Source organism: Spea bombifrons, chromosome 6, assembly GCF_027358695.1.
Source record: "Spea bombifrons isolate aSpeBom1 chromosome 6, aSpeBom1.2.pri, whole genome shotgun sequence".
In the NCBI taxonomy this organism is placed as follows: Eukaryota; Metazoa; Chordata; class Amphibia; order Anura; family Pelobatidae; genus Spea; species Spea bombifrons.
The window spans coordinates 25,136,665-25,161,573 of record NC_071092.1 but is presented as its reverse complement, the minus strand read 5'-3'; the positions used below and the strand labels follow the sequence as shown (position 1 = coordinate 25,161,573).

At 39.2% G+C, this 24,909-nt stretch overlaps 1 protein-coding gene across 2 annotated transcripts in view; it reads right to left on the bottom strand.

The window, feature by feature from the left end:
* Window positions 1–24,909, bottom strand: part of TMPRSS6 (transmembrane serine protease 6) — a 41,986-nt gene that overhangs the window by 1,631 nt on the left and 15,446 nt on the right. Inside the window, exons 6-16 of one of the 2 annotated variants that reach the window (XM_053468666.1) lie at window positions 23,501–23,542; window positions 22,335–22,539; window positions 16,893–17,029; window positions 16,608–16,720; window positions 7,463–7,572; window positions 3,640–3,782; window positions 3,278–3,376; window positions 2,985–3,098; window positions 2,614–2,730; window positions 2,026–2,206; window positions 234–508 (exon numbers count right to left, since the gene is read on the bottom strand). In XM_053468666.1, the coding sequence (XP_053324641.1) occupies window positions 234–508; window positions 2,026–2,206; window positions 2,614–2,730; window positions 2,985–3,098; window positions 3,278–3,376; window positions 3,640–3,782; window positions 7,463–7,572; window positions 16,608–16,720; window positions 16,893–17,029; window positions 22,335–22,539; window positions 23,501–23,542 (1,536 nt within the window). The remainder of the gene's footprint in view (window positions 1–233; window positions 509–2,025; window positions 2,207–2,613; window positions 2,731–2,984; window positions 3,099–3,277; window positions 3,377–3,639; window positions 3,783–7,462; window positions 7,573–16,607; window positions 16,721–16,892; window positions 17,030–22,334; window positions 22,540–23,500; window positions 23,543–24,909) is intronic. The other variant, XM_053468665.1, reaches the window with a different exon arrangement.

The window sequence follows — 24,909 nt, the reverse complement described above, 5'->3', positions numbered from 1 at the left end:
GGGGTGATGTGGACATTTCTGGTGCTGGTATCTTGTAGCAGTGCTTACGTATTTATCTGGTAATGTTACTGCCAATATGCATTCTCAGTTAAATTCCACGAAGACCTTATGGTGGTAGAAAGCATGCCAAAAAAAACCCAATGCTGTATGTGGAAAATTGGTAGATTCTAAAGAAAATAACTAAAAGAAGCAATAATAACCCAAACGTTTCAAGGGAAGGCTGAAGCACTCACCATCCTCTGTGACAGCGCCCCAGCCAGTCACCCAACAGATATTTCCAGTAGGAAAGTGGTGGTTGCTAGCAGGGAGACAGACGGGCTGAACGTGTGGGGATGTGAGAGGGACAGCATGGTCCAAGAGTACAAGTGCCACGTCATAGTCATGGGACTCATCGTCATAGAAAGGGTGGATAACCAACCGTGTGACCTTGAAAGACATTTCCTTTGGGCTGTTACGGCTCAGTCTGACCTTACCCAAGGACACTGTCCATACATCAGGCGAAGAGTAACTTCAAGAAGGGTGAAAAATAAGAGATAGGGCAAAAAAAAGGAAATCAGATAATAGCATTATATGTATAATATTATAAATCCAGATAAATCAGAAGTTAAGGAGAAATTAAGTCCTGTAGTGATACACATAGTAGTAAATAAGATAAATGTGTGAATGGCAACATCAGCATCAGATAAGAGATAAAATTGAATGCATTTAAAACACAGCAGATTTCAATTTTTTAGCAAATTCAAATTGTACTCGTTACTGTAGTTTCACTTCCTCTTTAGCAAATAAAGTAAATATACATGTTTACCCCTCACCAGCCACTTCTCAAGACAAAATCTCCCTAAAATTGCTCTACAGTCTGTTTAATGTAATATAGATTTAAGTTTAAGTTTACAAGTAAATTAATATTTAGTAGTAAAACTTTTTTTCTTATAGGGTAGTCTTATATTCAGGCTTTTTATTTTTTTCCTAAATTAATATTCAAATTTTGGGGAGTCGTCTTATAATTGAGCAAATACAGTAATATTTTCAAAAATATATTAAAAATAATTAAAGGGAGAATCATAGTGATGTCACTATGCCAACATCAACAAGTTCCCTGGTTTTCCACTGGAATCTAGGTGCCTTTAAAAAAGGTTAATAACAAGTAAAGTATTTTAAAATTGTAAAAAGTATTTTGGGAGATGCCCCAATAAGTAATTTTCACACTTGCCTCTCAAATCCTAGGATCAGCCCTGTAATTAATTAGAACTATCAGTGTGCATCCCACAACTAACTATAAAATCACAACAAATGACTGCATGTATTAGTGAAGGTGCACGAGAAAATGCAAATAATAAATAGCCCATTTCAAAATCCACCAACGTTTCAACACTTTCGCATCAGGACCTTCATTAGAGCAAGATGGCATCAAAGCTATTAATATGACCCGCAATATAAACTGTATTTTTAACTTTTAAAAAGATGAAAGTGGTAAGGCATAAAAGTGATTCTAGTACAAAATTAGAAAAAGTGGATTAATCACCAGAACTAATTTTTATATACACCTGTATGGTGTGAAGGGTTGTTGTATTGACCATCTTTTAAACAACATCAGATTGTTCATATATTGCTGACCAGTGTGAGTTTATATATTCCACAACATAAAACTAGTAAATAACTATAACTAGTATTATCTTTTGTGGTGTTAAAACCAAATATAAAAATATAACACAAAAAGGTTTGTCTACTTTAACAGATATTTAATAAGAGACAAAAACACAGAAACATAACAATAAATGAGTGACAGCCCAACATACAGTGCAACACTTTCCAAGACTAACCTGCAACATAAAGGTCTAACCCAGCACACTACCGATTACCCCATCCACGCAGGATGGTGGGCAGAGAGAGACTGAACTAAGATTTTGCATTCAACAGGCATATTGAATCACTGTATGTGTGCCCTCGTTAACATATCAAAAGACATGTGATACAGGAAGAGTTCAACTGGCAAAAACATTGACAACAATACTTATGTCACCACACCTTTCTTGATGGAAACAATGAGCTGCAGACAGGATCCACCTATCAGACACCAAGGAACCACCACACATGTGTGCCCCACGGACTTGGAGGCTTGCTTGCCATGGCCACTCTCCCTCTTGTGAGATTGTTCCCCCAACTAGGCGACTCGCTACACGGCTCCCAATGGCCTGGACTCCACAGTCTGTGTGAGGAAAATTTGTGTTAAATATTTTATATAAAACTTTGTTCTGTACAGTTGATGTTTGTTAGCACTACGCTCTTAATGCAGGAGCTTTTGTTTCATCAATATCTTCTGCTAACGATACATTCAATGTCTGTGGTATCATTTTATTAACACTTTAACATCACAGTGCCAAGATCACAACATGTGACAAAACAACACTATAGTGTAACTATTTCAGTTCCACAAAAATACAGCCGAGTGCTAATACAATGTCTGGTTGTGGTGTTAAGTTGTGAACCATGTCACCCAGACTATATCACCAACCATTTCTTGTAATTATGTAGCTTGTGTGAAACCTCCTTACACTATTTTCCTGTAATATGCCAAGGAAGTTATGCTAGTTACGTCATCTCTATGCATCTCACCGCATTTCCTTTCATCAGATCCGTCAACACAGTCATTTATGGAGTCACATTCGGCATTTGGCTTCTTAACACAGTTTCCATCCTCACATTTATATGTAAAGGGGCCACAAGGAACAGCTGTTGGAGTGAGAATCCAAATACTATTGACCAACTTGTAAAGGTAGAAGCATTTGCAATCTTGTGTAATGAAAACAGAGGAAAGGAGATGAGTGAAAATTAAATTAAATAGAAGATCCCATGGAACGAGAGTGAACATAATGCAGCTGGATGAGTACTAAGTATAAAGTGTTAAAACTGACAGAAGAGAGGACAAAAAGAAAATCATGATGATGTACATGGTGGAAGGAGTGAGAAAATAATTAAATGGACACCTTGGTGGCAGTGCTCCTCGTCAGTGCCATTTTGACAGTCTGTTTTGCCATCACAGACCTGGAACACACTGATGCATGAGCCAGCTTCTGAGCATTGGTATTGAGCCGGGCACACTGTGAGAACCATCAAAGAGAAAGTTTTCATTTATGATGGTGTTGAAAGTGAATTAGAGGGATACATTAGAGTTGGACATTGTTATTGAGGTGGAATGTGTGAATGTGTACCTCTAACTTTATTTTGGGCAGTTTGACATTAGAGTGAATACTTGTATAGGAGGATGTTTGTTACTTACCACAGTTTCTCTCATCTAGTTCATTTGGACAATCCTTAACACCATCACAGAGAGGCACACACATCCCATTTATTACACACAAAAACTCCCCTGGGCAAGCTGCAGAAATAAATGTAGTTAGGCAAAGTAATTAATATTAGCAACCATTATAATTTCCCATAGGCAATATAATTAAACATACAATGGCAATACCATAACAAGAGTCAAATGATTTTTATGAGAGTAATTAATCTGCTGCCTGGTAATTCCTGACACATCAGTGCAGTTTCGAAGATACATATTATACAGAAGATGAAACAATATAACTAGAAATAACATGAATCATTTGCTTAAAATACTCAGAAACTATTAGGGTAACTTACGATCTGATTGATTGAAAAGGCTGTAGGAGGCCTGCACTCCTGGCCCAGTCAGTGTGGTAGGGCAGCTAAAAGATATAGTGACATTGCCAGAGATTGGGACAATTCTTTCAGCATAGGGCATGAGCACGCGTAGTCCACACATCCTGCAGACAATTAAAAAAATCCATACTGAATCCAAAGGGATTTCCAAAATCCACTTTAACAAGTTCTGTTTATTGTTAGGGATGGGAGTCACACAAGCGTTCAAGACTTCAGAACAAAGATCAACTTGATTCCTTAATTTGAGTTTCTACTAGACTTGGGCACCAGGGCTCTCTTAGTCTTCGTGCTCATCTTCGGCAAAACAAAAATCTTTGTATTCCACCAATATTCGCCCGTTCCTGTCTTCTCTTTGGGTGAATATTCGTGGACATTCTTCGTGTTCATTTTTTCTTTGTTTTTTCCGGTTAAGGGGTTAATGCGCCAGGAGTTTAAATGTCTGTATGAGGAACTCTATTGGTCGCCAGCAGGGGGCCCCCTGCTGCCGACCAATGAGCACACTGCCATATATGGCTAATATATCTTCGGGCAGACTGCTGCCATCTATTGGTAAGATACATTGAGTAGCATAACTTTGGATTGTTCCATATGCTTGAAATTATTTAGTTATTATGCTACTCAATGTATCTAACCAATAGATGGCACCATTCTGCCCGAAGATATATTAGCCATATATGGTAGTGTGCCATATATGGTAGTATGGTAGCATAATAACTTTGGATTTCAAGCATATGGAACAAGTTTTGCCATGATTTATGACTTTTAACACTAAACCTTAGCAACCCCATCTTGTGAGTCTAACTGTATGACTATAAAATCTCTGACTTTGTGCAAGTGTACCTATAAGAATTGATATTGTTTTGGAGGCAAAGGGTGGTCACACCGAATATTGATTTGATTTAGATCTTTATTCTGCTCACTCAGTCTCTTTACATTTTGTTAAATTATAAAAATAGACTAATTTTGAAAGCATTCTTACTTCACAGCGTTGTTTCACTCCTGTTTAAAATGTTTGTACAGTACGGTTTATATATAATATGAAAGGAAAAAAATAAACACTATTTGAGGGAATGTGGATAGAGAGATAACCACTGTCAGGTGAGCTTAAGGCTTTATTATGGATGATGTAAGTGAGTCATAAGGGAGAATGTGGGGCTGAGTATCTTGGAACCCATTTGGCACGAACAATTTGTTACGAGTTTTACACTTGATATTGCAGCAGAGGGGATGTACTTTAATGTGCGTAATATAATCAGGAGATGCAATAGGTATTTAGACATTAGTAGACGCACACTGACCAGCCATAACATTATGACCAGAGGCGGGCCGGGCGGGGGTCAACTGAAGGCAGCCACAAAGTTCAAAATGAAGCAACCGCGAGCGGGATTTAATGTGGCCATCGTGCCAGTAGCTTACCTGGCGGGGGCGGTCCGCCCCGGGTGCCGCTCATCTGAGGGGTGTCGGCACGCCTCCAGAAATGATGCGCACTGCAACTGTGGCTGTGTGTCGGGACTTGACGTCAAATCCCGGCGCACAACACTGAAGCCACGCCCACCGTCTTCCGCGCTCACTGCACCGGAAGGACAGGAGACAGAAGAAGAAGAGGAAGAACGAAGAGGAGGAGGAAAAGTGACAGAGCAAAGGTAGGAAAATATTCAGGGAGAGTGGATTAGTAAGAGTGATGGGTGTTGAATGTTTGTGAGGGTTTCAGATAGCATGGATGTGTAAGTGTGGGGGGATAGCATGGCATAGGGGGGCTGTAATCACATTCCTATCATGCCCAGATTCCAGCATGTACTGCCTGCCTAGGCATGATAGGAGTGTGATTGCTGTTATCAATAATTTTTTTTTGGTCCAACTTTGGTGTGTTAACAACACTTTTATTAAAAGTAAATTACACACCCATTACACAGAAAAATTAAATAACTATTTATATATATATATATATATATATATATATATATATATATATATATAATTGTAAACAGCAGTCACACTCCGATCATGCTAAGTCAGCCAGCACATGCTAGAACCTGGGCATGATAGGATTGTGATTGCTGTTAATTATATATATATATATATATATATATATATATATATATATATATATAAATATATATATATATATATATATATATATATAAATATATATATATATATATATATATATATATATATAAATAAATATATATATATATATAAATATATATATATATATATATATATATATATATATATATATATATATAAATATATATATATTAACATTGTTATTGATTTTTTTGTCTAATTTTGGTGTGTTGCTTTTAATAAAGTATTTTACCTTTTTTTTGGTTTTGGCCAAGTGAATGCTGAATTTTCAGTTTGGGTCCAATATTTTCATTTCGGTGCATCCCTACTGTATTCTAAGCCAGTCACTGAAGTGGTAGGCCTACACCACATCAATGTTTGGCTTAGTATATAGTCATAGGGGTTGTACTGCAGTATTGTCAGTGTCTGGCTCAATGTATAGGCACACATTGATGGTGGTACAGCGTAATCCCTAAGTATATAATGATAGCAGTTATGCTGTACCACCGTCAATGTGTGCCTCAGTATATAATGATAACAATTATGCTGTACCCCTGCCAATGTTTGCCTAACCATAAAAACTATGCAGTTTTAAAGTGTGTGTGTGGGGGTGCAACATACAGGATCTGCCACAGGTGCCAAATACTCTAGGTACGCCCCTGCGTCGTGCGGCAGTCAGGCCTCTTTAATTTCATAAGGCGCCGGTGGAGTGACTGCAGCACGACGGCCACTTTCAATGTCCTTCGCAGCCGCTTTGGTGGCGCAATGGGCCACTTGACTAGACTTACCCCCCCAGGCCTTAGGCTGCCAGCCCGCCCCTGATTATGACCACTGACATAAATAACAATGATAATCTTCTTATCATGGCACCTGTCAGTGGGTGGGATATATTAGGCAACAAGCAGACATTTTGTCCTCAAAGTTGATGTGTTAGAAGCAGGAAAAATGGACAGGTGTAAGAATCTGAGTGACTTTGACAAGGGCCTAATTGTGATATCTAGCCAACTGGGTCAGAGCATCTTCAAAACTGTAGCTTTTGTGGGGTGTTCCCTGTCTGCAGTGGTCAGTAACCTATCAAACATTGTCCAAGGAAGGAAAAGCGGTGAACCGGCGACAGGGTCATGGGTGGCTAAAGTTCTTTGAAGCATGTGGGGGTGAAGGCTGACCGGTGTGGTCAAATCCAACAGATGTGCTACTGTAGCTCAATTTAGTGAAAAAGTTAATGCTGATTCTGATAGAAAGGTGTCAGAACACACAGTGCATCTCAGTTTGTTGCGTATGGGGCTGCGTACCACAGACCAGTCAGGGTGCCCATGCTGACCCCTGTCTACTGCCGAAAGCACCTATAATTGGGCACATGACCATAAGAACAGGACCACCGACCAATGAAAGAAAGTGGCCTGGTCTAATGCATCACGTTTTCTTCTACATCATGGATAGCTGTGTGCGTGTGCATATGGAACCAGGATGCATCCATGCGTCCACCAGGACTTAAAGGATCTGCTGGTAACGTCTTGGCGACAGATACAACAGCACACCTTCAGACGTCTAGTGGAGTCCATGCCTTGATGGGTCAGAGCTGTTTTGGCAGCAAAATGGGGACCAACACAATAATAGGCAGGTGGTCGTAATGTTATGGCTGATAACTAAAAGTATGTAAGGTGCCAACCTTTAACTTGGGAGTTGGACTTCTCTCATAGTGTTTAATCGGTACCTTCGATTCTGGATTTGCCACTGTCCCTGCATGCATGGAGCATATGTGTACCGTCGTGTCAGCATGTATCCTTCATAGCGCAGAACAACCCCATACTCTGGAGAGGGAACCTGAGATGAGTGTCACAGAAAGAAAAAATATCACTATAAATAATATGATTAAGATGATAAACACAGAATGGAAGATAAGAATCATTTGGCCCATCTAGCCTACCTATTTTTATGATGTAAAGACTCAATCCTTAATCAGTCCTTGGTCTAGTCTTAGATTCATGACAGCCATATACCTATCCTATGCATGTTTAAATTAATTTGCTGTACCACTCTACCACGTCTACTGGGAGGTTGTTCAATTTATCCACCACTCTCTCTGTAAAGTTAAACTTCCTTACATTACATATAAGCTGCTCAGCCACTAGTGTTAGACTTTCTAACAAATAAACCCTCAAACCAAGCTCTTAATTGTATAGTATAGTATGATCACATAAACCATAACTATAATTCTTCCACTAAAGGTAATATCTTATATGGGGATACCACTATCTTGAAACTGAATAACATAGCATTTTTGTTGTTATTTATGCAGGACAGATCAATCCCATTGACTAATTTTTACCAAGCAGTACTTCAATTCAGCCACTAGATGTCTAATCCATTAATACTCTAGAACCAAATGTACTTCTGCTAAGTAATCTTAGCATGCAACACTTTCTGGATACAACTAGAAATACTGCACCTGAGGAAATATCTGCTTTTAACAGAGGATGCTTCATTATTTTGAGATCATTATTGTGCCATCTTTATAAAGTAATGTCATGCAAAAAGGGGAAAAATAAATTACATATGTATATCCATATATTTGTCAGAAAAAGGTAAATAGTTACTGTAAAGTATATACACCAACTTAGCATCATATTGACCTAATTTTCTATATCACAGGTCTATTCGTATAAGCAACAAATTAAATGATAGTTACAAAAATAAAATAACAGAATGTTGGCAAACTTACTAGTTCTTAAATATAAAAAAAAAAGAAACTTATGTACTGTGTTTATTTGAAATACCGTATTTGCTCGATTATAAGACAAGGTTTTTTTTCAGAAAAATACCCCTCGTCTTATAATCGACGTTGTCTTCTAATCAGACCTCAAATGAGGTCTGACTATGAGACTAAGATCCATATCCCCCACAGCGCTGCAGGGGACCTGGATCCTCCTGTCTGGTAACCTCAGCTGCTGCCGGCACCAGCGGCGAAAGTGCCGGCAGCAGCGGAGGTAGTGTATGTGCATCGCGCATACCTTCCCTGGCTGCCAGAGAGGAGAATTCCCTGCAGCGCTGGGGGGGAATTCTCTTCTCTGCCAGCCGGCGAATGTCCGCTTGATGAAAGCAGACAACCCCCGCTACTGCTTGTACTTCTGCCGTAGCTTCTATGACGCAGCACCGGCGTCACATCACCTTCCTGTGCTCATAGAATTTCCGGCGGAACACCCACTGCCCCCACCAGACTCCAGGGAGTCAGAAGCACTGGGGGGATGTTGTATGGGTGGCATAAGGCTTTTCTGCCTCCAGAAATGCCTTATACCCCCTATATGCCACTCTGTCCCATGATATGCCTTTTAACCCCCTATATGCCTGAGTGACATGTAGGGGTATAAGGCATTTCTGGAGGCAGAGTGGTATATAGGGGGTTAAAAGGCATTTCTGGAGGCAGAGTGGCAAATAGGGGTTAAAGGCATATCAGGGAGGCAGAGAGGCATATAGGAGGGTATAAGGCATATCAGGGAGGCAGAGAGGCATATAGGAGGGTATAAGGCATATCAGGGAGGCAGAGAGGCATATAGGAGGGTATAAGGCATATCAGAGAGGCAAGAGTGGCTTATAGGGGGTATAAGGCATATCAGAGAGGCAGAGTGCCAAGCCTGGGGGGGCAGATGTGCATATTTTTGTCAATCATAGCTTTTATTAAATATGAAAAAATAGTTTACATGAATTAATATTTACTAGTAAAACTTTTTTCCTATAGGGTTGTCTTATATTCAGGCTTTTTCTTTTTTCCTAAATTAATATTCAGACTTTTTTGGGGGGGGTCGTCTTATAATCTAGCAAATACGATACAAACTCTCCTTCATACTCAGTACTGTTACCAGGGCCGGCCCAAGGCAAAATGCCGCCTGGGGCGAATTTTAAAATGCCGCCCCCCCCTTATCTACCCTTCCTCTCCCTCCGTTCCTCCACACCCCCCCCTTCCCTTCCCTTGTACTTACCTTTCAGCAGTCCTGCGGCGAGTCTCCCTGTTCGGTCTCGGTGCCGGCTTGTAATGCTGAGCGCCGGAAATCTTCCGGCACTCAGCATTACAAGCCGGCACCAAGACCGAACAGGGAGACTCGCCGCGGAGGAGAGACAGAGAGAGGGGCGCCAAGCGGGTACTGACCACTCGGCGCCCCTTTCTCTCTCTTTCGCTTTAAAAAAATTTAAAAAAAAGGGCTTGGGGCGGCAAAGTGCCGCCCCTTCAAAAGTGCCACCTGGAGCGGTTGCCCCACTTGGCTCCATTGTCGGGCCGGCTCTGACTGTTACTAGTTGTGTAGGTAGGCAGTAGAAGGCTCCCTGAATAGTACCTCCCCACAAATGTACATAGGGAAAAAAAGATGTAATACACAATGTTCATTTGATATTTAATGTTCATATATTGAAGAAAGATTAGTGTGTTGTGTTCTGGCTGAAAGACGTAATGTCTTTGGAGGGCTGGATTAGAAGGGTTTAAACATACTTCCACCCCCTCACATAAATTTAAACAATGCATAGTACATATAGTTGCAGGTGAGATGAAACAGACAAGGTGAGATGACTAGTTTATCAATTGAATTATACATTACATAAGGCCAATTTGCCGCTTTTAAAAGGAGAGGCTTGCTGGAGTTAAATCAACATGCACAGTAAAATGTTAAATGCCTTTCCGCAGTGTTAATGTCTTACTGAAGGCTGTTAGTCCTGCTACATGTTTGGTCTTTCAAATAATCCCAGGAGGACCACTTTGGTCTGATTCATATGCCAGTTGGCTGTCTGAGACAGTGATAAATATATTTATATGGATAGACGCACTAGAATGAACAAGTATGTTTTATAGAAGGTATTGCAAAACATTTCCTGGTAAATACCTGATTATGTAACATTATTTTGTGCTGTCTATTTATGCTTAAAAAAGGTATAGCATCTGCTCTGTCAATTTCATAATGTTTTATGAATTGGCTTCTGAACAATTCCATTGTCTGTGTAAAGTTGATGTTCATCCAGACAATTTTCTTAATTTAGTAAAATGGGAAATTTACACTCAGTTTCAAATGAATACTAGCACTGTAATTTTCCCAAGTTTTTCTTTGCAGTATTAGAATGTCAAGGTTGTAATCTTTTCATTCTTGAAAAATGATTTGTTCATAATAATACACTATTATTGGTGTATAGTCCACATATCCGATTTGTATTTCTTTCTCTCCCAGGAGTTTCAGTGTGTTCAATGTGTTTTTAATTGTTTTCCTAGTTTTATTGTATTAGTAATGATTGTGTGACCTTACATTTCCATTTAGGTATTTCCTAATTTTCTACGCATTATGCTTATTTGGTTGCTTTTTGTGCAAATTATTAATCTGAACATATTGCTATTGAAAGGGTTTTTTACAGTAAGGACAATAAGGATGTGGAATTCTCTGCCTGCAGAGGTAGTTTTATCAGAATCTGTACAGACGTTTAAACTGCAACTGGATGGATACCTGGAAAAACATAATATTCGGGGATATAATCTTTAATTATGGGGAAACAGCTTATTGATCCAAGGAGAAATCTGACTGCCGTTTTGGGGTCAAGAAGGAATTTTTTTCCTGGTTAGTGCAAAATTGGAAAGAGCGAAACCGGGGTTTTTTGCCTTCTTTTGGATCAACAGCAACAAATTAACAGATATAGGAAAGGCTGAACTTGATGGACGCATGTCTTTTTTCAGCATATATAACTATGTAACTATGTAACTTACTCCAATATAAAACCATGGGAATAGCCTATTGCAAAAATTAAAAACTGAGGGAATGGGCGAGAGGATGTCCAACTAGTGTGCTCCGTGGCTCCACTCTTTTGCGAAGTAATCTAAGAAACCAGAATAATACAGACGGATTTGCAGAGAAAGAGAGGTGCATTAACACTTCTCTTTCTCTATGTATCTATCTGCAATATTCTAACTTCTTGGAGGCACACACCATGTGGACAACCTCTCCACCGTTCCAACAATAGGAAGAAAGGCTTGGGCAGGGGCTTCGCCCTTCTGAGGAACTGTTCCAGAAGGCCTGGTCAGAGCTGATGCTGTGGAGAAGCAGACGAAGAAAGAAGACAAGAAGAGAAACAGAAAGGAGACTAGGACAAGAAGGGGGTCATCGGAGAAGGTAGGGAGCAGGGCCGGACTGGGACCGAAAAGCAGCCCTGGAAAAATTTGGAGACCAGTCCCATATAGTTTATCTCACGGTGAAGCTCTTATACCCACACGCACCCCTTATACACACCCGAGTCACACTATGTGTATTAAAATGCCAGAAAGCAAAAGTGTTAAAAGGCCCTAATAAATGAAATACATTACACATAATGGGATCAAAACATTTACTACTGCGAACATTTTTAGATGAAAGAGTTCCATTTTATTCAGTGGAACAAAACACTGATCACATTATTCTACACGATATTCTGGTAAGAAACTTTTATTTCTTTATTAATTCATGTACACTATTTTTTTCCATATTTATTAAAAGCTATGATTGAGACATGTTTGGTTTTTATTTCCTTTCATTTGACAACCTACCCCCGAGTTATGCGCCTCTGCCCCCAGGCTTGTCACTCTGCCCCCCTGATATGCCTTCTAACCCCCTATATGCCACTCTTCCTCCAGAAATGCCTTATACCCCCTATATGCCACTCTGTCCCATGATATGCCTTCTAACCCCTATATGCCACTCTGTCCCATGATATGCCTTCTAACCCCCTATATGCCATATAGGGGGTTAAAAGGCAGATCATGGGACAGAGTAGCATATAGTGGGTATAAGGCATTCCTGGAGGCAATTCCTGCAGATATGCCTCAACCCTCCTATATGCCCCTCTGCCCCGTGATATGCCTTTTAACCCCCTTTTTGCCACTCCACCTCCAGATATGCCTTTTGACCCCCTATATGTCATTCTGCATCCAGAAATGCCTTATACCCCTATATGCAACTCTGGCATATAGGGGGTTAAAAGGCATATCATGGGACAGAGTGGCATATAGGGGGGTATAAGGCATTCTGGAGGCAGAGTGGCATATAGGGGGACACACTTACATACACACACATGCCGATTTTTTTGTTTTTAACAAATACAAAAAACATTATACAGTACAAAAAATTTTTACTCACCTTCTACTTCTCTTGACTTCCTGGTAGCGGCATACTGTTCTCCTCTATGCTGACAGGATGCCACTGACCTGACATCCGGTGCTGCAGCAGTCTGAGTGCGAGGGGGCGGAGCTTCCACCTCACGCTGCTCCCATCACTATGCAGCCATCAGACCGCTGGGAATGTAATCTAAACGGCCGATGCGTGCTGATGCCGCCGGCCGGAGCTACTTTAACACTTTTTTTTTATTTATATGGTAAGCTGGATCGGCTTGCCATATAAAGTAAAAAAAAAAGTATTAAAGCAGAGCCGGCCGGCGGCATCAACACGCATCGGCCGTTCAGATTACATTCCCAGCAATCTGATGGGAGCAGCGTGAGGGGTGAAAGGTCAGTGCGTGGGGGTGGAGCTTTCACCCCTCACACTGCTCCCATCACTAGACGGCCATCGCACACAGCTGCTGGGTGCTGATGCCAGCCGGCCACATCAGCACCCAGCGCCCGCTTTGATTAGATTTCGGGCAACCTCGGGGGCAATTGCCCCCCTGCCCAGCCCGCCCCTGGCACCGAGGGAGGCGTTCAATGCCATTTGCAGCCTCTCCTGGTATCCCGGTGGGCCAGTCCGGCCCTGGTAGAGAGACATTGAGAAAGAGTCGACGAACGCATTTGTAGGAGGTCTGTCTGAGGTCTGAGTGAGCTGGCATGAAAATATGTTGGTATGACCAACATATTTCCACGAACCACACATTACATGTGAAAGAGCCGCACGTGGGTTGCAAGCCATGGTTTGGCCACACCTGATATACACTTGCATTCTAAATACATAGACATTAATATGTTGTTGATATAACACTTTTTATTCTTCTGGGAAGGCTTCTCACAAGATTTTCACAAGTATTTTGCCCATTCATCAAGTAGAGAATTTGTGAGGTCAGGCAGTGATGTTGGATGAGAAGGCCTGGCTCTCAATCTCCCTTCCAGTTCATCCCAAAGGTGTTCGATGGGGTTGAGGTCAGGGCTCTGTGCAGGCCAGTCAAGTTCTTTCACACCAAACTCATCCAACCATGTTTTTATGGACCTTGGTTTGTGCACTGGGGCACAGTCATGCTGAAAGCATATCATTGTCCAAAATGTTTTGGTATGCTTCCCAGAAGAGTGGAAGCTGTTATACCTGCAAAGAGGGGACCAACTACAGAATTATGCCTAATCTATGTATTAAGAATGCAATGTCATTGTAACGGGTTCACCAAGAGAGCTGTAGTAACTCCCAGAGATCACCCAGATGTATCCTCCTGTTGTCCCCAGAATCACTTCCAGCACCAGTCAGCATGCATACCTTGGAACCCTGCTATGTGTACCCAATAAGTAGACACAACTTGAATTGAGTACAGCAGGAATTAACAGTTTATTGTTGTAAAACATAGACTAATATATCCACAGAGCTTCATTAACATAAATTAATCCCCTGGCAGCAATCCTATTGATGGGATTAATTAAACAATGGAGTTCCTACTTGTGCTATCTTTGTTTGAAAGCCAGGCTGGAGCCATCTCTGAGTACCTTAGGGCCCTGTATGACAGGACATTCTGTCACAGTCATCAAGGTCCCTGTTGGTGTAATAGTCAGGTGTCGCAATACATTTGTCCATATGGTGTAGCTGTTGCTGAACTACAGCTCACATGATATAAGTCATTAATCGATCATGGGAGATGTAGTTTCACCATATATTATATATAGTTTAGCAATTAGGAAAACAGTATTAGCTCTGTGGAAAGATTTTGTTAAACTTTAAAATGAAATAAAGTTATTAATATACATTTACGTTATACATGCTTTCATGTTATTTTCAACCTTAAATGTTTAGTTCAATAATTGCAAAAAAAAAAGTTCTGTACGTCTTATAACATAATGAATCTGAGCTGGTTATTGGTTATTCAGAGACATTGACAAAATATCTTTCTAAGAAAATGTTGATTTTTGGGGATTTGAAAACAGAGCATAGAGTGTAATTCAACATTTCTTTTTAGGGCTCAATTTCAGGAACAAATATTAGAATATCAGCTTACATGTTGTTATATAGCACAGCACTTCTAAGAGGAGACAGTAAATAAAATACATACATTTAAGCTGTTTATGTACATGTTATTGTTCGTTAAAGGAGTAGAACACATTGATATGCTATCTTCTACTGTTGTTACCTCTTCCCACTCCTGTATTCAGGATTTCATCCGTGCCGCACTCCTCCTGAGGAATTCCCTTCCCAATTCCATCAGACTTTCTGCCACATACGCAACTTTCAAAACCTCTCTGAAAACGTACAACATTCCTTCCCAGTACTCCCAACCATCATCATAATCAAGCCATCTGAACAATCAACATTTTCAACACATCATCGGAACCAGATCAACTCATCCCCATCCAAGCAGTGCTCTACTATTGTCTAACTTCCCCCTCAACCACCAACTAGATTGAAAGCTTGCAAAAGCAGGGCCCCTTCTCCTTTGCACCAGTTTGTTATTGTATGTGTTTCTAGATTGTTCTACTGATTGTAACAGCTGTGCGGAATCTGCCGGCGCTTTATAAATAAGTGTAATGTAACTGATACACTCATATGAAACATGCTTTCATCCTAAGTAAAAGGAACACCAGGGAAGGAAGCGGGGATTTGGGTCCCAAATAAATACTATCTATCATATCATAAAATTATGATGCAATGTGATGTAACCCATGGCTTTTGTGGACTAGGTCCAAGACAGCCACAAGTGGGTTTTGGGTTCAAGTTCAGGGTCTGCTGCAACATATTCAAGTCAGTTGAAATTATCTACTCAAGGTTGTACCAAGTGCTATATATAAGAGTAGAAGGGGCTCCCTTTGTGAATTATCCATCTAAAGTTCAACATGTATTCGTGATTCATGTGCACTATACAATAGCTACAAAATGTTCCCTAACGTATATGAATCATCACTATTCTGATGGTGTCGCAAAGGTCTTTTCAGAATCAAGGCTAACAAGTGTTTTATATTCTTCCTTTTCTTTGTTTGCTGTAGCTGTAATAATATGTGTACTGCTGTTATTGAATCTTTCTATTTTATATAGCCTGATATGCTATGTTAATATTTTTAGCTGATGGCAGGAACAATATGTATGCCTTTTACTTTTAATATTTGACTTCATTTGCATTGAAAAAAACACCAAACTATAATTAAAACTAAGGTATGATCACACTAACACATTCTGTAGATTGTTTTAAGAAAAGAACACGTCTAAGATTTGGCAGTCCAGATAACTTCAAGACCTTCCCATAATATCTGGGGCAGTTACAGAGTGTGTTTTGCACTGATCATCAGTTCCGGGTCTAAGGAGTCTAAGGAGACTGGGCAAGGATGTGTCTTAGTATGAAGATCTGTTTTCTCTTAAACTTTCTGCCTATGCCCTGCTTTTTACAGTTAAAGACCATGAGACTTTTAGTATAAATCAAGCCCTGAAAAATATTGTTCAGTTTTTTGATACATGTCTTATATATAGATATATTTGCTTGATTTTGTTTGCTGTTATTTAAGTGAGCTGTAGAGACTGCAGCTAATCAGATGACAGTACTGATCCATCTGTTCTAATACAATTATGAGCATTGCAGAGAATGTGACACTGCTACTACTGTTCTGTCACTACAAATATCCAGAGTGGGATATATGCATTCTGCTACGCAAGTGGCGTTACTATTTATTCAACATGAGCAATACTCACAGTCATGTTCCAGGTACACTGAGGTTTTGGGGGGTAGTAGCTTGGGTAGTATGGGGTCTGGAGTTGTCCTTGGATTTCCAGTCCTTCTTTTAGCATGATGCTGTGTTCACAGGCTGGTAACAATAATTGCAGGGTTACTAGTTACACAATCATATTTCTTTCCCATCTCAATTTACACCATCTACTGTACACCAATATCCGCTGTCTATCATTTTGGCGTCTACATTACCTGCTTTGCCTGCCCCTACCTACCAATGTCCCCTCCTTAAATTATGTCTTGCTTACTTTGAACAGGCAATGGTTGCACTGTGAGTATGAATGGGTCATAGTAACTGTACATTCCTTGCTTCCATACAACCAGCATCACACTACCCGAAGACAACACCTCAGCCACTGGTTCCTGACGACTGCATCCATAGTGTCTGAAAAAGTAAGAATAAAGAAAATCCAAACACTAAAAAAATATTCTCAGTATCTGTCAAACTGCATCATTCCTTCAAAGCCAATGAAATGTTCGTAATGGGATAAATGAATTGGTCGGCCTTGGTGTTTGAATATCTTCATTCTTATGAAAGCTAAAAATATGACAAAGGGTGAAGTAAACTTTACCTATAAATTACTAGTTCATTTGCCAGCAATGCTTACTTTTTATATATTTCGAACTTTCTACCATTGGCAAACCTATATTAGGTACAATGAATGGCTGAAGATTAGACGATACATGCATCTGTGTACACCCACAATACACACAAGAAATGTTAAAAGTCAGGCATGCAACCCTGAATCAGAATTTTATTAAGATGAAATTAACTAATGCTAGTTGTATACAATATTTTTGGTTCTATTGGTATTCTGCAAGTAAAGCATTTCATCCCCTTATCTCTTTTCAAGAAAAATAATAATTCAAATATGCTGTTCTTTATATATTTCCAAATACGTTTGATTGTTATCCCTTATATAACATATTCTGTAAATATAAATACGGATGTGAAAAGGTAGGTAAACATATTTTTTTTTTTTTTTTTTTTTAAAACATACTGTGTATAAGACTAATAAATCTCATCTTATGTAGCTGGCCGATTCATTATTTGTGAATTGTGATTTTTCTTGGGTCCTCCTTTGAACATACCACTTACTTTACATAAGCTGAAGTCTGCAATATGAGATATTTATCTTTTCATAGAAAACATGTGATTTTTATGTGTAATCTTGGAGCAATGGCGGATCCATAAAGTGTTAAGTAAGACACGACACATTAATGTATAACCACCTAACTATAAAAATATTGACTCTTTACATATAAGGTAGAAGAATAACAAGTTACATCCACATGGACAGTCAAGTTCCAAATTACAAAGCAGATTGCCTCTGTGCAAGGGAACATCCCTATATGTAGGTTTTGACCTACATGGTACTCCTCAATGAGGTGTCTATCTAAGCACAAGCAAGAAGGTCCACACCCAGAGTCATTTTTAAACTCTTCCTCTTAAGGACAGTCCTTAAGACAATCAGTGTTGCACTCATGATAGTTCTACCTTATGTCAATGAGTGTTGTAGTCAATATGAATTGTTCATACCGTATTTGCTCGATTATAAGACGACCCCGATTATAAGACGACCCCCCAAAATCAAAATATTAATTTAGGGAAAAAACAAAAAGCCTGAATATAAGACTACCCTATAGGGAAAAAGTTTTACCAGTAAATATTAATTAATGTAAATTATTTTCATGTTTAATAAAAGCTATGATTGAGAAAAATATATTTTTTAAATTTCCTTTTATTTGCCAACCTGCCCCCCCAGTTATGCCACTCTGCCCCCAGAAATGCTTTATACCCCCCTATTTGCCACTCTGCCCCATGATATGCCTTATACCCCTGTATGCCACTCTGGCATATAGGGGGTTAAAAGGCATATCATGGGGCTGAGTGGCATATAGGGGGGTATAAAGCATTTCTGGAGGTATATAGGCATATCATGGGGCTGAGTGGCATATAGGGGGTTAAAATGCATTTCTGGAGGTCCAGAAATGCATTTTAACCCCCTATATGCCACTCAGCCCCATGATATGCCTTTTAACCCAGCATGTACTGGCTGCCTTGGCTTGATAGGAGTGTGATTGCTGTTAGCAGTTTGATATATATATATATATCAAACTGCTAACAGCAATCACACTCCTATCAAGCCAAGGCAGCCAGTACATGCTGGAACCTGGGGATGATAGCAGTGGGATTACAGCCTCCATATGCCATGCTACAACCCCCACCCCCCTTACACATCCATGCTATCACACACACACTCACACTCAGTCACAAACATTTAAATACTCATTCATTCCCTTAATCACACACACTTCACACATACTCAAAAACCCTCCCCCACCCCCTCACCTGAACTGCAGATCTCCCACTCGCAGACTTCTGCAGGGGACCGGCTGTAGCAACTTCTCTGGCCCCGCCCTCAGAGGAGGGAGGGGGGAGATAGAGTTCTGTGAGGACGCTGCAAGCTTCCTGCCCTGCTTCTAACAGAAGAGACGCTGCTCGCGACCGGTAAGCAGCATGGCGCCAGCATTTTTTTGGGGTCTGATTAGAAGACGACCCCGATTATAAGACGAGGGGTATTTTTCAGAGCATTTGCTCTGGAAAAAACCTCGTCTTATAATCGAGCAAATACGGGTATTTCTCATTGCCCGAGGATTCTGATCTTTAAAATGATTTTCATTAATTAAGGAGCATGCTAGCCATCATACAGACTTTAATACATAATAGCAAATTATAATTTTCTGCACCTTGGGAAACCATATATATGGTTTCTGTAGAATCCCACTATGAACGTTGCCTCACTGTCCCCAGCTCCTAGGCTTGCAGGGGTTGTGTTCAGCAAAAATGAAAATTATAGCTCAATAAGCCTAACATCCATAATGTGAAAGGTATTAAAAGATTGCTAAGAGAGCAAGAAACCGCTCAGTGCAACATTATCATAACTATAAGTCAACATAAGTTTTATGAGCATTAGTCCTTTCTTGCTTGCGTTTATGAAATTGTATGTTACAATGTGGGCTAGGATGGATGTGAACTATGTAAATATCGCAAAGGCTTTTGATATTGCACCAAACGATATATTATGTGATTTATCAATGATCTTGAGTAGAGCACTGAAACCATCAACTCAAGATTCACAGATAGCACAAAATGAGGTAAGGTAATTAAATCAGAACGGGATGGTATGTCCCTGAAAAGTGATTAAGCAGCAGAGGAGACAAGTCAGTTAAATGGCAGGCGTGTTTCTACATAGGAAAATTTAATATTATACATTTGGAGAAGAAAAGTAAGCATCCTATTTATATACAGAATGGCTGCTTATTAGTGAAATCCTCTAAGGAGATGAATCTGGGAGTGCTTGTTAGTAATAGGCTTTCCTGCAGTGGTACAAAAGGCAAGCAAGTAGCTTCCTGAATTGAAAGGGGGGTTAATTTACAGAATAATAATATAATATTGCCTCTCTACAGGATATATATCACCAGTAACACCAAATTTTGAATATGTGACAAAATATTTTGAGCCACATCATTATAAAATACATCATTACTTGGAAATGGTTCAGAGATGACTACAGGGTGGATTACAGTCCTTGTGCTATGGACCATGGAGGCCAAATCCCTCAAACAATGTGTATGGGTAAGTGTGTTAGATGGAGTCCGTATCAGTATGAGTGTGTATGTGTAAGTGTATGTGTGTTAGCATGAATATGTATGCGTGAGAATGTGTTTGTTATAAACAATTAAGTTACCCGAAACATGCGAGTAACTAAAAGCCAGTAGCCATGAATAACTGAATATTTCACAAAATAGCAGTGTGCTAAAATTTACATGAAATTTCAAAGGACTGTTACTTTCATTAAATTTTAGTGACCATGTATCCATACAGTTCTCACAATGTTGTAAAATGTTATAAACACTGCATCAGCCGGCAGTATATGCAATATAATATAAAGTACTTAGCTGCCAGTAGTTTAACTTCCTCATGCTATCGTTAATCCGCGCAATGATTGCACTTTATGAATGTCACTAGTTTCGCGGGGAATGGTCGGGATTTTTTGACCTAGTACCGCTTTTACTATTTTCCTAATAAACAATTTTTTAAGAGACACACTACAAGCAATTATTTTGCCTCCCTGCAACTCACATGTGTTCTTTGAGCGCTTTACTGTGGTAGCATGCAGGACTTCACTATCCACTTTTGGTCCCAACATGTACACATGAATCATTAGAGACTACTCATTGCGCCCAGCGAGTTTATATTATATTGCATATACTGCCGGTTGATACGGTGTTTATAACATTGGACTCCAGTTGTGACAACTGTATGGATACATGGTTACTAACATTTAATGGAGGTGACAGTCCTTTATTTCAGCGTCTTCTAAAATATTTTTTTCACACTGCTATTTTGTGAAATATTCACTTATTCATGGCTCCTGGCTTTAAGTTACTCGCTTGTTTCGGGTAACTTTATTGTTTATAATATCATTTTGCTGCTGAAAAAGCTGGTATTGTGGCAGCATTTTCCTAATAAGGGTACTTGTATTCCATTTTGTGTGTGTGTGTGTATATATATATATATATTAGCATGCATGTGTATGTGTAAATGTGTGTTAGTATGATTGTGTATGTATGTTTGTTAATTTGAAAGTGTGTGTATGTATGCAAGTACATATGGGGTCACTTGGCGTTACCTGCTTCCCGGGCCAGAAGGTGCCAGTTCTCCCTAGGATGAATTAATGGAATGAAGGATATCAGCTAAGACGACAGAGTTAGGGCTTATTTTTATGGAGATTGTGATTATCATATGCAAGTATATTCAAGGACAACACACAAATCTTCACAAAATAGGTTCCTAAAATAACTTATAGTATCTTACAGGAAACATGGGGCATCCACTAAGGTTAGTGCAAAAGAGATTTTATCTTAAGCAAAGGAAATATATATTTTTGTAGTCAGAGCTGGTAAGATGTGGAATGCAAGTGAGGGTTTTTTAGCAAATTCAGTTCATAATTAAAAAAAAATGTTGGATGCCTTTCTGGTGAACACAGACATTCAGTATTATAACATTTTAGATTGGGTAATCCGGGAAAAATCACTCCCGTGTGACTGTTTGTAACATAATGAATTGTGTCAAAAATAGATATGAATGTCACAGTGACATGCCGAGAAACTGAATGTCAAAATGATTCTTTCATGAATTGACCTCTTAAGCCTAATGGTAGGACATACCATTTTCGTCCTGTGCACCACAATAAAATGCGGCAGATGTCTTTTAAACCTAATGGGGACATACTCTACAATCCATTGAATATCTAATTAATGTACTTGAAATGAACTGACTACCGGCTGGACCTATTACCAATAAGACTATTTTTTTGTCTTGGGGCAGCATTTAAGAAAGCTGGCCTCAATGTTACACAAGCTTAAGTTCATTTATGTCCAGCTGACATATATTAATATATTATGAAACGTTCAAATATGTATTGCTCCATTCTATCACATCTTTTTTATTCGCGTCTTCATAATTCTTTGGTTAATAAGAATGATTCTGTATCCTCGTAAAGGAAGACAATTATATTTTATTTTTAATGTCAAGGTTTTTTTTCCTAGGTCACAATACCTGCACTGCTTTAGCCATTTCTTGGTTTGTGGTTCCAGAAAATACACAAGGTGCCCAAACTTACGAAGTGATGAGATGAGTCTCCAAGGGGGCAGCAGAATCATACATTGCCAGTCTGTCTCTGCAGTCAGGACGAGTCCATTTGAGCCAAAGCTTCAGAAGACTTGAAGGAGGACCTTGTAGATGCCACACGCATATTGGAGAGAGGTAATCTGGGCCCTTCAAACGAATTTCCTGGCCAGCCCTCACATAGGTGTACCTATAGCAACCTGAGAGTCAGAGGGAAAATATATAAGGGGGAGTTAAACATAGTATAACACAAATATAGCGGTTAATCTGAGATCCAGGAAAGAGGGAATGAGAAAGGGAGAAGTAAAGCTAAAACATAGGTATGAAAAAGTCAAGATAACTAAACATACCAGATTTTGCTTCAATAGTTTTAAAAATAGTAGATGTTTAAGTAGTTTATAAGATATGGATGTTCATTGCATTGTGAAGCTCAGGACAGACTACTTATAATGTATTTCAAAAACATGCTAAACAGTCTAAAATGAAATGTTAGCATAACATACACAGCTTTATGGGCTTCACAAAATACTCCTAAAATACTAATGTTTTCATAGAAAGCGCTACAGACATGTATCTTATCTGGCTCCTAAGAAATAAGGATGTATAATAGCAAGGTCTGTCTGACTCATAAATATTAGTTGTCTTCTAGAAAGTATATTTTTTATAATAGTTTCTCCTTTTTTTTCAGAATACATTTGATTTTAATTTAAAATCAAAAAGATATAACTGAAACAATCTTTTAGTGAAAGATGTTTGGAATCCAATAATGTAAAACATCAAGAGCTTTAACCCTAGAGACCAGTAAAGAAACCAGCTTTTTGCTTGGGGCATACTGTAAAATCCAGTTTAGATTTCAATTAATGTTTTATTTCATATTTGACAGTTCCCCTGTAATGATAATAATAATAAAACTTTAAAGGTCATTCGATTTCGCAGTACAATATACCACAGATACCATGATAAATATAGTTAATATTGAACAAAAGATTCAGCTGACATAACTGACATAGAATACATCCTTTATTTTATGATGAATCCAGTATTTTTTTCTCATGTATACATTTATTTATTCTCATTAATAAAATCTCTTAAAATGAAAAGCTGAAAGGAAATGAAAAAGGTAACTGAATTGAAAAGAAACAGAAATAAAAACTGCCCTACCAACACCCGAAAAGTGCAGCTGCTTGTCCTGCCAACTTGCCTCTGAAAATATAATTCAATATAAATTAAAATGAAATAAAAAGGAGCACAATGGATTGAAAATAAAAGGATACCTTCTATATGACATGATTACACAGAATACAAACATTAATAACAGACTAGATCATAACATTATTACTGGCACTTTCAGGCCAGCATCATAGATCCCAGGTGCAGCCTGGATCAACAACTATGGCATTTGGCCACATGTATCCAACAGGTGGCAGCACACTAGAAATTATATTGGATGTCTGAACAGCCTCAGGTGTATATGAGGATTATTATAGACTAGAATGTTAGCAATAAAATGCATGCAGGGGACATCTACAACTCTAGAAGTCTTGCTTTTGGTCCTGTGAGTTGGTTTTGAACAAACACCATTCATCTTTGTAGGATAACTATGTGTGGATTTTTAATAAACATAAGTAATTAATATGTACCAGTGTACATCTCAGAAAAGATGGGGTATAAAAAGTGATAACCCATTCAAAGAAAAGAACATTTGTGAGGTCAGGGGTTGATGTTGGATGAACAATCTGCATTCCTGTTCATCCCATAGGTGTTCAATTGAATTTAGATCAGGGCTCTGTGGGGACCACTCAAGGTCCTCCAAACCATGTCTTTATGGATTTTGCTTTGATGGAACCACAAAGCTGGAAGCATACAATTGTTGAAAATGTATTTCTATGCTATTAACATTACCCTTAACTGCAACTAAGGGGCCTGACCCAAACCCTGAATACTTATATTCCTCTTCAACCAAACTTTATGGGAGGCACTATGCATTCCAGTAACTAGCATGCTCCTGACATCTGCCAAACCTAGATTCATCAATCAGACTTTTAGGTAGTGAAGCTAGATTCATCATTCCAAAGAACATGTTTCCACTGCTCCAGAATCCTGCCGTTGCAGCCATGTAACCCCCATTTTGTAAAGCTCCTGATGCACAGTGTTGTTTCTAGAGGCAGTTTGGAAGTATGTAGTGAAAGATGCAACAGAGAACATGCTTCAGCACTAAGCAGCCCCGCTCTGTGAGTTTACATGGTCTACCGCACCATGGTTGAGCTGTAATTACTCCTAGACCTTTCCACTTGACAACAATAACATTTACAGTGGACCAGGCCAGATCTAAATGAACTGACATATTATGTGTCACAATGTGTCACAATGTTTGTCTATGGAGTTGGCTGCCTATTTTATACACCTGCTAGCAATGGGTGTGACTGAAACACCTATTCGCAAGGTGTCCACAAAGTTTTGGCAATATAGTGTAACTCTCAAACCAATGTGGAACCTACAACTTCCACAATCGGAAGAATAACTGTTGAATGTCTTTGGCCGTGTGAAAATATGGGCAAAACAAACATAAA